We start from the raw sequence: 15,360 nt of genomic DNA, 5'->3' as shown, positions 1-15,360 counted from the left end.
TTGTGATGAATGGTTTACCCATGTAGCACAGAACAAGGTAGAGGAGAAAAAAAGAGAGGGAGACAAAATGGGAGGGAGGGATAAAGTTTAATTTGTGTCAGGTTTTGGTAAACCCATTCATCATTTTGGCCTCTCCTCTCCCCTCTCCCTCTGCTTCCTCCCCTCTCCTACTACTTGGCCCTTCTTCTCACACGCACACATCGCCCAGTGGGAGGAGGTGAGCGGTTACGATGAGAACCTGAACACCATCAGGACGTACCAGGTGTGTAACGTGTTTGAGCCCAGCCAGAACAACTGGCTCCTCACCACTTACATCGACCGGCGCGCGGCGCAACGCATCTACGTGGAGATCCGCTTCACTGTGCGCGACTGCGCCTCCATACCGAGTGTCCTGGGCTCCTGCAAAGAGACGTTCAACCTCTACTACCTAGAGACCGACAGGACTGTTTCAGACGGCATCAAAGGGGTGGAGTACTGGGCCAACGCACCCTTCCTAAAGGTAAACACTTTAGGTAAAAAGAGGGGAAAGGGAGTAAAGATATAGTGTTATTTACAGATTTTTAAAAAGCAACAAAAACCCTATATACCTATCATTGCCTCTTGCATATCTGGAAAGCTTCTCACTGTGGAAGTTCCATTGTGTCCACTTGCACCCATCCAAGTGGAAATTCTCTTGTGTGTCAAAATTGTGACCACTGGACATCATTTTCGTTTTGAGGAAGTGAACAAACTGACAAGGATGTTGCTATGTGCTGTCACACAACGCAAAGACGGCATACCCAACACCTTGGGGCTTGAACGTTGTGGTCTTATCAACTAAAACTGCTGGTTCTTAGCTGGAGACCAAGCTCTCATCACCAGTTCCAATCCTCGACTCGACAAGTTGATGTTTAAGGCCTGTGGTGGTATAACAGAGGGTAAAGTGCAAGCGGTCATTATGGGACTTCCAGGGTATGATCTGAAAATAGCATTTTTGCTGGAAGCTTAAGTGGAAGACGAGAAGAGATTTTGCAACGAGATTAAGTCAGCAATGGTTTTTATTTTTATAAGCAGATTCCAGAAAGTGTTAAATTACACCTTCCTTGTATGTCAGTTCAAAAGAATGAAATCCAAACATTGAACCAGTCCAAAATTGATCAGTAAGTAAGTAAAACTGCAACAAAGGCTAAAAGTATTCACAAATCGTTTTGTAGCCTGAAGCCTTAACCTCCACTCGCTATTAGAATTTAACCCGTATTGACTGAATGTGTTTGTGCTTGTTGAGATTCATAAGTCACCTCTCTGCTTAAATGTCATGCTCATGCTCTCATGCATTTGCAATTTCACAGAGACGTTTAATTTTGCCTGGCCACTGTGGAGGTTTATCGGGTGGGAAAGATACAATAACAGCATTTCATAGCATTTGGGCATTAGCGTGTTTACCTGATAGGTAGCAAATCTAAATCAATAAAGAAAACCTTTGTTAAAAATGTATCTTTTTTTTCCTTCTTTTTCTCTCTGTCAGGTGGACACCATTGCAGCAGATGAGAGTTTCTCCCAGGTTGATTTCGGGGGCAGGCTGATGAAAGTGAACACAGAAGTGAGAAGTTTTGGTCCTCTGTCCAAAGGCAGAGGTTTCCATTTGGCTTTCCAGGACTTAGGCGCTTGCATGTCGCTTCTGGCCGTCAGGGTATTCTACAAGAAATGCCCCAGCATCGTGCAGAACTTTGCTTTCTTCCCAGAGGTATGAAACAGAGCTAATTGAAATCGGTGGTGATTTTTACGAGAGCTTGGCACAGCCATCGGATGGATATTTAAATGGGATTTTTTAATGATTCTTATTTTGTGCAGACGCTGACCGGAGCAGAGTCCACCTCATTAGTCATCGCCAGAGGAAGCTGCATCCCCAACGCCGAGGAAGTAGACGTGCCCATAAAGCTCTACTGTAATGGAGACGGAGAGTGGATGGTACCCATAGGCAGCTGCAGCTGCAAGGCGGGTTATGAACCTGACAATGGCAATGTGTGCCGAGGTAAATCTGTACATTAACGAGGCCGTGCTAGTTCAAACTGAGCTCGTAAAAAATGAAGATGAAATGAGAACATCAGCAAATACTGCACCGCATCAGTGCATATCAGAGGTGCTGCTGTGTGGACTGAACTGATAATCTGTTCTCAGATCTCTGCTGATGACCTTGCTACAGCAAACACTTAAACACACTGCACATGACTTTCTTGTTATTTTGTAGCAAAAGCTAATAATCCAGTATGACAGCAAATCAATAACCAACAAACACGTGTCTAATATTGAGCCCCAGCAAACATGCTACTGCGGCAATCAATATCTCATAGCATACGTCGACCTCCAACATGGAAATTATTTAATACTATTTTAATCAAAAACATTTCAGCTTTCTTTGTTTATATGTCCCAAATATATGATTTTTTAAATAAATGGAACTGTATATTTGCTGAGTAAATTCTGGAGGAAATGCAAGTGCTTTATTAGCTCCAGGAGGGGAAAAAAGTGTGTCAGTTTTGGCAGAGTTAACTGAATAATTTCATGCGTGTATATATTTTATGCCCAACCGGGCAGCGCATGATGTTCCATATGTTAATGCTTCTAGAGGCAGACTCGGGTGAACGTGGTGCAGAAATAGCTCCTCTTTCCTCCGTGTTCCAAATATCTCTCTCTCCTTTCCATCCTTTTTATATCTGGCCTTGTTCCCCATTTCCTCTCCGAAGTAGTACCCATCATTTCTTATTCTCCCTGGAGAGTCTCATTCATTTTATGTGTGTGTTTGTGCGTGCATGTGCGTGTATATGTGGTGACTTAGTGAGTGTGTGGTGGGCGTGTGATGTATGTACATATGGTGAAATGATAAGTGAGGCCGCTTCAGCCCATGTTAATTAGTTTAGCGTGTTCTAGTCAGATTAGTCGAGCGCAAATTGGTGGCGAACTGTCACACAGTGTTGGAGAGATAGAAGGGCGTGAGGAAGAATGACGAGAAGGAACAAGTGAAAGGAAAAGAAGAAGCAAAGATAAAGAAAATTAGGGAAAAACCTCTGGAGAGATGAACTGCAAAGTAAGTTTTTTGGTTTTTTTTTAAAGAGAACAAACCAAGGACATAAAGGTTAAAACTGTGAGATAAAACAGATAGAGAGCCTAAAGACTGAATAGTTTTTCTTCCTGCCTCTGGTGAAATGCATGCAAGTACATGGACTGAAATGTCAGCTTAGCCTTTGTTGTCACTCTCTCTTTTTAACAGAAAAACTTGCAGCTTTCGAAAGGGGTAAACTCGTCCTGATTCAAAGAAGATAGTGAATACGTCTGACAGTGTTACAGCTCTATAGAAAAACCACTGCTAAAGGACTAAATTATCAGGTTTACAAGATGTTGGCTATATATAAAAAAATCCTACGGTGTTTAGTCTTACAATAATATTAGCCTCGCCCTATTGCAGCGTACGCTTGCTATAACCAAAGAATGTTCTCATGAGTTCTTATTACTCCTTTATCTGTGTCTATTTAGAGTAATCGTGATAATAGAAGTTCAAACTTGAGCCCAATACCCAGGAAAATAATAATGTTTCAGTTCAATGAAAGTAAAAAGACTAAATTATAAGGCTCATTTATTTATTTTTGAATAATAATAATAATAATACTGTATTCAGCTACAACTGTTTCTGTGCTTCTGGTGGCTTGGCACCATATTTAAAATGCGGATCACTTATTGGTAAGATAGGCTGTCACTGTTTCTGTCTTGTTGCTTCTAAGAGAGACCTTTCATATTTTTAGACACAGATAATTATGGAAGCCCGTTTCTGCCACAAAAAAAGAAAAAAAAGTATCCATAACTCGAAATTTTGAGCCATTTTCTCGAAATTTTGACGTATTAACTCGAAATTTCGACTTGAGTCTAAATTTCGAGAAAAGTAGCTCAGTAATCTACGTGAATGACGTCATTTCCTAGTTACCCGGAAGCTGAAGCCCTCAGCTACAAATGCTACAGCTAAGCTACCAGTATTACAGCCAGTCATGAATGCACAAATTGCTGATTATTTTCAGTGTGGTTTCACAAATGATGAAATCCTTGTGTTATTAGCTGAATCACATGATGTTACTATCAGCAAACGTACTCTCGAAAGCGCCAATTTGTTGCGACCCTGTTTTGAGTGCGTATTCCACGTACATTACTGATTGGCAGAGCTAACTAGAAATTTCAAGTTACTTTTCTCAAAATTTCAAGTTAATAAGTCGAATTTTCAAGAAAATACGTCGAAATTTCGAGTTAATAAGTTGAAATTTTTTTGAAAGTACGTCAAAACTTTGAGTTATAGATGCTTTTTCTTTTAGTGGCGGAAACGGGCTTCCACAGATAATTGTGTTTTCCTGTTAAATTAAAAATCTCTAACAATGGTACAGACTTATAGACTGATAAGTTTTGTTGCCCAGCTTCAACATTAAGGTTATCGTGTTAGTAGCAGCTACCTGATACATTAAGAATAACTTATCAGACAGCTAATTTGAATAAGTAATAGTTAAACAGCTCATGTTGCCATGTGCACCAGCCAGATTAGTGTTCGTGGTAACTGTTTGATATTTGAATGTTGTTTAAAAAGAAGCTTTATTTACTTCACAAAAGTCTTCATATAGACAAAGCTGTCCGTATTTATGATGCATCTGATAAAATAAAATTGCATCAATTAGCATCCAAGTATCATTTTTTTGCCAACTCTACCTTAAAAAACTAAAACAAAACATTCTGACATTTTCAGAATTTTGATTTTGAAAGGTTTGGTAAGTATCAGTTCTGGTGACCTTCATATAGTCCTATGACTGTTAAGATAACATAGGCCAGACAAAAAAGTCTAGAAAACAGGAATGCTCCAAAACACTAGCTCGTAGTGGTTTTAGCTATTTCAAAAAACGTCTGTTTCTATTTTTGAACATGGGCTATCTGTTCCTAAGACACTGTTGTTTTAGTGATTAGAAGCTGCTTCTATAAGTTTGATTATTAACACTTATCAATGTTTGTCGTATATGGATTTCAAATGTAAACCTTTTAAGCCTTCATTGTGAGTAGTGCGACTATACAGTATGTTCTTATAGCAGTTTGTGAAATAGTCAATTCAGTTTGATTAGGTTTTATTTATATAGCACCAAATTACAGCAGCAGTCACCCTATGGCACGTGTAAAGACCCCCGAATAATTGAAATAAGAAAACGCCAACAGCCAAATGATCCCCTTGTGCGCAAGCACTTGGAATCATTGGGAAGAAAAAACTCCTTTGTGACGGGAAGAAACCTCCGGCAGAACCAGGCTCAGCGAGGTCGTGACCGGTTGGGAGGGAGGAGTCACAACCTTTAGTCTACTGATTTGTGTTCCTGAACATTAACATGATTTCCTGAGCATGACTTTTGATCAGTCTGCTCTCATATGTTCTTATTCATGTATACAAAGTGAATACTGTCAACTTGTAAAGCGCAACAGAAAGTCTGCATTTGGAGCTTGAAAATAACACCCAAGTTTGAGACACATCACTTGTAAATACACAAGAATATGTTGGTTAAGTGTAGGCATTTATCTCAGTCAGGTGTAGGCACTGAAATGGATTTTTCTAGGGTTCGGGGTTAGGTTAAGAAAAAGATCAGGGTTTGGCTCAAAATACAACATGTGCCATTTCTTCTAAAGCTTTGTTTTCTTCTTTGCCACAATGATGCCTCCCTGCTTTCTCTTAGCAAAATATAAGCTGCTGTGACAAAATATACTTCCTACCAAAATACTTTATTTACAAATTCGTGCTTGCTGACACAAAAAAACGTGGCAGTTTGTGTCTGTGAACACGGGAAAATAAATAGCTTTTTCATAAGCAGTCGATTTGAGCTTTTGTTTTTGTTGACTGAGATGTAATACACAGTATATCACATGTCCTCACTAGACAGGGTGACTGGACGTTCCCGGAGTCATTGGTTAGTTGTTGTTCTGAGACAGTCCTCATTCGAAGGACCAAGTCATTTGTAATTCTTATTGTATAATGATGGTTTGAGTACACAAACCAAAGGCAGACTTGAGGGACGTGGCTTAACACTCTCTGTGAAGGCTTTTTGAGCTTAAGCAGTGATTTAAAGTGTCGTGGGACAGAGCATGTCCTGTCTGTCTTCCTCAAGCTGGCATCTTTTTGGTGTGCTTTTCTGCCAATCAGCTGATAACAACTTGGCAGGAAGCTGGACTCACTATTAGAACAGATGGTCATCTTTTTGTGTGTGTTTTTGTGCGTGTGTGTAAGGCCACAGAGATGGTGTTTATTTTGCACCAAATCAGCATATTGTGCAAACCATAAGGCAAAATTGGCTCAGCATCAAAGTACATCAAAGTGCGTGTGTGTTTGAGTGCGCGTGTCTCTTTTAAGTCAATATTCAAGAGCCATGCTTGAAATTCACCACACTACAGATGTATGCACTACCAATGAATACACACAAACATCCCCTGCTGTGAACTTTAACAATGCCCTGAGTTTTTCAAACCCAGGGGCTTTTAAAACACTCGCACAAGCACGCACATACTCATGCAAGTTTTTAATAATTGATCAGTGAGCCTGTTTGCCAGCTTTAGACAATTGCCATCCGCGTGGTCACTGTGTGACTCCACACAGCTGGCAAAGGGCACAGGTGGAAAAAAGAGAGGAGCAATCTCTTGCTCTTTGTCCGCTTTTAACACTTCATCTCCGTGTTGCTCCGACCTTTACTCCTGTCTCTAGAATGTTCTGTTTTCCTATTTCACTTCATTTCAGATTTCTTCCTTATGTAGGAAGAATTTTCTGCACGATTTGAATTCACTTTTTTGCTCTAAATCTCCTATCCTAGTAATCACACACATCACATAGTTTATGTAATCAAATGGAAAGTACTTTTTTTACATTTAAATTAAATCATCAAAAATAAAATGTAGTCATTCATATGTGAATATGTTTATACATTTACAACAAATCTGGGCATGTTTGCCTAAGAATGTAAACATAAATATATCAATATATAAATCAATAACCAATTACTAAAGTCCCAGGATAAAATACTGCTATGTAATATACCAATTAAATGTAAACTGTAGAAACAATATATCACTTCCCATGACTCAAGAACTATAATTTCTCCTGTATTCTAAAAAGTTTGGAAAGAAAGTACTTCTGGACTTCTTTAGGTTTCACGAAGACTTTTAACTCTCAACCAAGAGGCTTCTACAGTTTGCTTTCTTTCCAGTCTCCATAAACTTCCATGACTTGCATGTCTGAGAATCTACACACAGTTTCTCTAAATATCTGTGTAGGTTCTAAATCGTTGCCAGTAGAATAGCCTGTCTGCAAACAGCGACTGCAGAGTGTCATTGTTGTTGAAGTTCAGTATGCTACATTGCAGATTTCCTGCAATAGCTTGGCCCGAGACTCCTAATATAAACGAGGCAGCTCGACTTGTGTACCTGATTTGTGGCATAATTTGCACAGTACGGTTTCCTGGTCTGTGTCAGACTTTTCATAACCAAATCATGTCCAAGCTAGAGAGATAGCCGTAACTCCTCAATTTGTTTCGGCTGGTCATTCAGTTTGGAGCTGCCCGGTTTTTGCTCAACTTCACAGGAAATGTTGATATACTCTATTGCAAACGTTATCCAATGCGATGGGAAAATAGTGCTGTAAACAGTGTATTTTGTCACAGCCCGAAATAAATGATAGAGTATAATAAGTTTACCATCCGATATATTTCCACATATATGTCCAAAAAAGATTTGTATAGCATACTGACCTTTGCCTGTGATACATGCAGCAGCCATCACCAACTTTATCATACTACTTGAAATGTGAGTTGGATGCTGTTGACTACAATAGAAACAACAGAAATGACAGAATAATGGATTGTTGTTTATCCTACTTGAGTCAGTATTTTGTTCTTTTCAGCCTGCACAAAAACACACAAACAGAATTCACTGACATATGCCGGGTTACCAGTTTAAAATCCTTTGACAGAGAGAGAGACAGAAAAGGATAACTCTACACAGGGGTATCCAGAGATAAGTAATGGAGAGAGGTAGCAAGACTTGTTGCCATGGTGACACGCCCCATGTGTATGAGCAAGGTTTCTGAATAAATGACCTTGACAAGCCAGATGTCTATCTGCTTATTCAACTCAGAACAACACACACACACACACACACACACACACATAAAGAGACGCTGACAGTCCTGATGAGATGGCTTTAAAGAAAGGCAAATGTCTGGGTGTAAAGAAAACAGACAAACGAGGCAGACATCATTATTAGAAACTGAATGCGGGAGATGTATAATGTTTTTACAGGTGAGAAAGTAAGCAGGAGCAGAAGTTCTTTCAGGCTTTCTTTTCTTCATACGAGAACTATGATAGTCTCCCAGAAAAGACTGTCCAATAGTCCGTTCCATTATCTACATTAGTCGAGTCATGCACTTACTATGAAGGCCAGCTTTTCTTTCCAGCTTTGTGTAAGGCAGTATAGGGCAGCTATATGCACTTTGCCATCTGATACTACAGGGATTAATTACGCTTGCTACATTCCTAGAAGTATTTCATTCTTGCTGAGGGTGGTCAACAAACTTCAATGGTCCGCTGACTAAACTGCAGCTTAACTGAGGGAAACAGTGGTAAATAAGGTTACTAATAAAGAACATCCTTTGCATGCCTGTTTTGATTATGGTATGTGATCTGACAACCATTTAGCTTGTCATGATTATGGACATAGCTAACGACTGCTTTGATTATGAGAAATGTTGGTCAAAACTTAAATGTTTTGACCAACATAAAATTAAGAACCTTACCATTCCTGTTTTAATCAGTTTATACTATCTTAATATGCGATCACATTTTCTTGCTCTACTTAGACGTGATAAGGATGCATTGTAATAAAAAAAACTATAAAATTCTGCCGTGTAATACCTTGAATAACCCTTACGATTACATATACCAGATAGCATAACAACACTGACTAAGTAATGTATACTGATTATTGGTTCGTGGCTAGCAAGCAGTACAGTTTAAAGTTAAGGAGTACTTTTAGATCCTGCTAAGTGCTTGTTAGCCTCCCTGGTATCGGCCTTAGTATTTTAGTATGTTTGCACTGTTTACTAAAATGTGTTTTTGGAGTTTAACTGGGAATTTTTGGGATTTCATATTGCGTTATATAACAGCAATGCTGCTAGCCTCTAAGCTGTTCAGTGCTAGCTAGCTGCTAAGCACTTCTGGGTTTGTTTGGGCAGTTGGTGACATACTTCCCTTTCTCTAAATCTCTGCCATAAAATTCAAATGTTGGAAAGCTGTTGGCAGCAATAATAGAAAGATTCAATCAAGTGTCATTTTTCTTTGTTTGTTACAAATAACAAACACAATGGATTTCATATTAATAATGGCATTAGATAGCAGAAATGCTATCTAATGCCTCTGTAAGTTCCAGATGTAAACTGCATCCATCTCTTATATACACTTGGACCAGCTATGGCCTTTATAACATGATATGAAGTATTCCTTCTGTAGTTTCATAACGGTATGTTGCTCATGTAGAAAGTAATTTATAGTAAATTAGGGAGACAAAAACACTTTCCTTTATTGTAAATCATGTTAGAGCAAAAGCAAAACCAAGAAACAATAATATAACACGTCTGTGGCAGCAATTCAGTAGAGCAGTACTGTAGAAGCATTGAAATGAAAGAATAAAAACAGGATCAGTGTGTTTCTCTTCACCTTATACTCCCAATCTACATTTTTCCCCTTTGTTCCACTTTTTCCCCAATGCTTTTTATTTTTGTCTCTTCAGACATTCCTTTTTATTCCTGACCCTTTCACCTACTGACATTTGATGAAGTGAAACCCTAAGGATTTTCACTTGCTTTCTACTTTGTCTCACTTACTTCTGTCACTCGGTTCATTTTATCATTTGGACTTTACTAAATGCCTCCTTGCACACTCCTCTGTCTTCCACCATAAATCTATGAAACATTTGCATCTTAGTCTTACAGCGCCTAAAGCAGCTCAGGGATAAAGTAAACATTCATTACAGAGAAAGAAGGAAAACAAAATGCTAAAGATAAATCAAGACTAAAAAAAAGAGAAAGGAAGACTAAAAAAATTCATTTGGTTTGCCTAAGCCTTTTAGCAGAGTTTTCATTTCAGTCTTATTCTTCATTTCACACCTCTCTGTTTCGGCTTTTACTTAAAGTCATACTTCAGAAGGCATTTGCATTCACAAAGAGACACCTGTGACATCTCACGTGCAAATTAAGAACAGTAATCCTTCTAGGACAGAGTACTCTGACGTAACATGCAATGTTACATGCTAACATATTAACATGCTACTTTATCTTCCGACTGCAAGTTCAGTTCTCATGGCTTTTTCATATTTTCTTTTCTTTACGTATTTTTTTAAATACGTATTTATGAATTTAAATTCATAAACGTGTGCATTTGCTTCAGAGAGCCAGTGATGTGATTGTACAGCAATGCTTCTGGTCGATGACATCATGTTCAGGCTGTTGTTGAGCTTTGTTGAAATTAAAAATGCATGTCAATAATTAAAAATGCATTGGTTAAAAAAAAAGGGAGGGGGGGGTGCGTGCATCTATGACATCAGAAAGGTGCTGTTTGGTCATTTATCCACCGTGAGTTTGTGTGGCTTGATTGAGCGTGCATAAAGACATGTAGGACGGCAGTGCTTTAAGCCTTCCTGCTGAACTGTACAATGTTAAATTGTGTCAGATGTGTGTATTAACACTTGGGAAATGCAAATGGCGCTGTGTACGTATAAAAGCTAAAACGTGTAATTTGTACAAAATTACACGTCTTAGTAATTGGTCCAGCTTTACCTGCCGTGTCACATCAGATACTTTGCACAAACAGCAGCACACATCCAGCGATTGTTAATATCTATATGTAAAAAAAGAAAGAAAAAAAACCCAGAACAGATTTATTATTAACCACAATTCTTTTGATTTTCGTACTCACCCACCAAAAAATGTCGTTATGTTCACCATGTTCACGGTTTTGTTTCAAGTGTCACGTTCAGTGTACACCACACGTACGGGACTTAATGGTCACAAAAATTTGTAACTGCAGTGGAATTTTTGTTTAAGCATTGGCTGCTTTTTCTTTCATCTCCAGTCCAGTCCTTGTATTTGGCTATTTTCAGAAGAATGCTTTTCGTTTGTTTGTTTGTTGGTTGGTTTGGACACGTAACATTAACCTATGAATCATTTGAACATAAAGCGACTAACTATTAACAGAAAAGAACCAAAGAAATTATTTTAAATTGTATCTTCAGTATCTTTGTTACTAGTATTCTGTCACAAAAACACACAATTTTTCCCATTTTCTTTATTCAAGCTATGAAAAATGCAAAAAAGCGAATAGTTTCACTGAGATAAAACTGTATTTTTGCACCAACAAGATTCTTTGTTATTTGCTACCAGAATCCTGGTAAGAGTAAAAGTAAGAAAACATAATTCCAAACAGTAGCTAAAAACCAACAACCCCTCCGCCCCCAGATACTGTTAAGCCTTCTTGCTTCCTCATGCATACTTTCTAGTTCTGTTAAACAAGGCCACTAACTCTGCAGCCAATATTAAACTGGCACTGACTCTGAAGTCCCGTGTCCGTATCTCTATGCTGCCTCCAGCAGTATTTGAAACCTTGAGATGAGAGCGCGTTGCCAAGGTGGACTGCAAAATTTCCACAGCACGTATCCAAGCTGAATAAGAATAATTATTATCTGGTCAGCAAGAGCCAACTCTGGATACATAAAAATTGGATAAAGTAGGGTATCATCCTTAAAAATTCCCACTCTACGTGTTTCATGTCATGTCTGACCCATATTAAAAAGAGCTAGAGAAGAAAACGATAATCCAGTTTTCAGTTAATCAGCACAACATGATTCTGTGTCACTGTGCACAAAATGTTTTTGTGTATCTTGTCAGAACAAACTATTTTGCAGCTATCCCCAGAAAATCCCCTTCTGTGCTGTGTCAACCTCATAGTACCAATAATAACTCTGCTGGCACGCCTGCTTTCTAATACAAAGTTTACCAAATGTGTCACGATCAAGGCAAACAAAAATGCACAGAAGCGCGATGCAAACCAACTTAGAGTTTGTTGTTCTTTACTCTGAGTCACACGTTGGTTTTTATGTGTTTTTCATGCTTCTTTTTTCCCCCTGCAGCTTGTCCTCAGGGCACCTTTAAGTCATTCCAGGGGCCAGGACTGTGTCAGCAATGTCCGCCCAATAGCCGCTCCACTATCGAAGCTGCCACCCTCTGTGGTTGTCGGAATGGCTATTACCGAGGAGACATGGACAAACCGGAGGACCTGTGTACCAGTGAGTCAGCCTTTTTTTCTCCCCATCAGACACAATAGATAAATCTTTCAATATGAGCTTCAAGATGACCAACACATGTTTGCGAAAGGCAGGATTTTGGATGAAGCAACCAATAGCTGACATACTCGAGCGTATCAGTGGTTGACACCATCGACAGTCCAATATTTCATCATTAAGTTAAAGGCCAACATCTGCTTTGATTTATCATTGCGCCCCTAATTCTCTGTGCCTCGTTCAGAGCGCTGTAGCATCCCTGTCCTCATTAGGGGATTTGGGGAGCGGTAAGTAATAATGCTGCCACATTCCTCGGGCTTTCCATTGAAGTGAATATGTGTTTAGTGTGTTGAAGAGGCTATATTGCTATGCAAGATGAGGCACAGAGAGTTTGAAAAATGGAGCTCTCAATTCCTCAGAGAGATGGTGTAAGTAGGTTGAGACATGAATCATTTTGGACTGCATGCAGTTAGTCTGTGTGTGTGTGAGTGTGTACCTGTGTGCTTGTACATGTCCAGGTGACCTGAATACAGCTTTATGTTTTGGGGCGGGGGGTTAAAAAGCACTGGTTCATTCATAGTCTGGCCATATTTTGCTGTCACAGAGTCGTGAATGAATTTGCAATGCTGCGTCAGAAAAGCAGAACAAATGTTGACGGTGAATATTGCTGATCGGCCCCACATTTTGCGTTATTTTCTTATGCTCTGGCTGTCACATCTGCATTCCTTTTTTATGTTCGTCATTTCATATATTTGAGGAATTGGCGCTTTGCTCTGGTTTACACTAATCAAATCAAACTCAGAAACTGGACATCTTTTCAGTCGCCGTCCAGCATCAACAGTGTTACACGAAACCCAAATCAAATTCTTGTGACTGACAGAATTTCTTGTCCTTTTTTTTTAAGTCCTCTGCAGTCAGTGGAGTTCACTAAAAAAATGCTGAACACAAGCTTTAGTTGAGTCTGCAACTAAGCCTCATATGTTAGCAACATAACAGCAGGCAAGCAATACAAAAAACCATCAGTCTTATAACCTCATGTGTGGAAGAATAAATGTTTGCCAGGTATGAGTCAATCTTTTCTTTTTTAATGAGGTTCTTTTACATAGATGCATAACAGTGGCGGTGCATAAGGTCGGCAATTAGTGAGACCCTCTTACAAAGTGCTAAGAGCGGGTTTTCTGGACTGAAAATAAACAGCTGTATAATAATGGCTGTCTCTTTGCTCACCTCTGGGATTCTCCCAGCACAGTTGTCATTTATACAAAAAGTCCCACGACGATCACTCAGACTATTTTGTGGTTTCACCACCATGGATCTTACACAGACAGCAAACATCAATTTGCTGATGAAAGCTTGGTTTGTGGATCCCAGTCAGGCACTCAATAGCTTTTCAGTGAATGGACCCACAGTATCCACACCTCATCCTAACCTCCACATGTCACATCAGGTCAGGAGTGCAACCACCATACTTTTTTTTGCCTTTCTTTTTCTAATGGTTTTGATGTTCACAGATTTACATACTCTGAATTCATTGACCGGGGTCAGACTGTCAAGTCTGAGTTCCACTGTAAGTCCTGAGACAGCAAAGAGAAAATTTGTTGAACATCCTGAACTGTAGTGAAGCGCGCTTGTGGTTGTTGTCCCGCAAAATCCAGTCAGCTTCAGGCTGATCAGACAGCGTGGCTCAGTACACTCAAGATTTCATGTTGCAATTCTTTACTCTTCTTTATGAGTAATAAAAACAGGCTTGTCTCAGCTGATTCACAGAGGATACAGTAAACTTCAGATTAGCAGGGTTAGGGGTTCCAGGCCTGCTCTTCCTGTTATTCTGGTACAGGTCGATCATTTTGTCTAAACGCCGTTAAGAATGCTGAATGAGAGCTGCTCTGCTCTTTCTATCCTTGAGACTGAACACTGGTATGTATACCTAGTATCCTGTAACCCTGTTTATCGGTTTGTTCTCATGGCATCTTGTTTTCATTGCTGACCTGGATATTTATGTCTACCTCATGGAGGATGCTCTTTTTACAGCTTCTTCCTTTATGCTGGAAATCCTTCTGTGATCATCCACACCATTGCCTTCTGTATTAATCCAATCTGTCTTGTGTTTCCATCCACACCAGTATGTTCTTTATTTTCTGCTAAATTTTCTGTGCTGTTGATTTGTCTACTCTTAGTGTTCAACTTCCCTATGACGTTTTTTTTTTTTTTAGGATTACCTGATTTACTTGCATTGAAAACCTTGAAATTGAAACCACTTGTGGGTTCAGTCACCTCAAACTCATTGTCGTGCTCCTCAAACCATTCCTGGTTCCTGATGATAGAACCCGAGGTTTCCCAGGAAAACATTGGCCAAATCACACTGTCTCCTCCCCATAGTGAATCCTAGTTCCACGTGTTCCCCAGGTAAGCTCCACAGACACCCACAACAGAAAGAAAATGTGATTCAGCAGACCACGTCTGATGCTCACACCCCCATTGTTGGTGTCTTTGATGGTGGACAAGGTCAGCATGGGCACCTTGACTGGTCTGTGCCTATGCAGCCCCAGACACAAACCTTTTTGGAAATGCTGTGACACCATCACCTAGACTCCATCATTTTGCCACCGTTTGTCAAACTCACTCAAATGCTGATGCCTGCTAATTTTTCCAGCTTCTAACACATTGACTTTGAGGACAAAATGTTTACTTGCTCCTTAATATACCCCACCCACAAACAGGTGCCAGGATGAAGAGATAACCTGTGTTATTCACTTCATATGTCAGTGTTCAAAATGTAATGCCTGAACTAGGGCTGGGCGATATACGATATATATCTCGATATTTTTTTTAAGCCATAAAGTAAGAACAAAGAGAGCTCTTAGTCAAAGCTGTGTCCCAGATCTCACACAGGGACTTTTATTAACATACAGCGTTAATAAAACTCGTTAACGCTTTGACGCTGTGCAGCCCCACGCACGGGGCGATCCGCGCTAATTCGTTAACGGAGATTTGCTGCGTTAA

At 39.6% G+C, this 15,360-nt stretch overlaps 1 protein-coding gene across 3 annotated transcripts in view; it reads left to right on the top strand.

Moving 5' to 3' along the window:
• The window catches only part of LOC120733382 (ephrin type-B receptor 1-like), a 127,356-nt gene that overhangs the window by 38,892 nt on the left and 73,104 nt on the right, over positions 1–15,360 (top strand). For 2 of the 3 annotated variants that reach the window (XM_040031503.1, XM_040031504.1), the window contains exons 3-6: positions 209–499; positions 1,505–1,723; positions 1,831–2,011; positions 12,208–12,363. In XM_040031503.1, the coding sequence (XP_039887437.1) occupies positions 209–499; positions 1,505–1,723; positions 1,831–2,011; positions 12,208–12,363 (847 nt within the window). Of the gene's footprint in view, positions 1–208; positions 500–1,504; positions 1,724–1,830; positions 2,012–12,207; positions 14,854–15,360 lie in introns of all 3 variants that reach the window. The other variant, XR_005695812.1, reaches the window with a different exon arrangement.

Source organism: Simochromis diagramma, unplaced genomic scaffold, assembly GCF_900408965.1.
Source record: "Simochromis diagramma unplaced genomic scaffold, fSimDia1.1 OVJJ01000284.1, whole genome shotgun sequence".
In the NCBI taxonomy this organism is placed as follows: domain Eukaryota; kingdom Metazoa; phylum Chordata; class Actinopteri; order Cichliformes; family Cichlidae; genus Simochromis; species Simochromis diagramma.
This window is presented reverse-complemented; position numbering and strand designations above follow the sequence as displayed.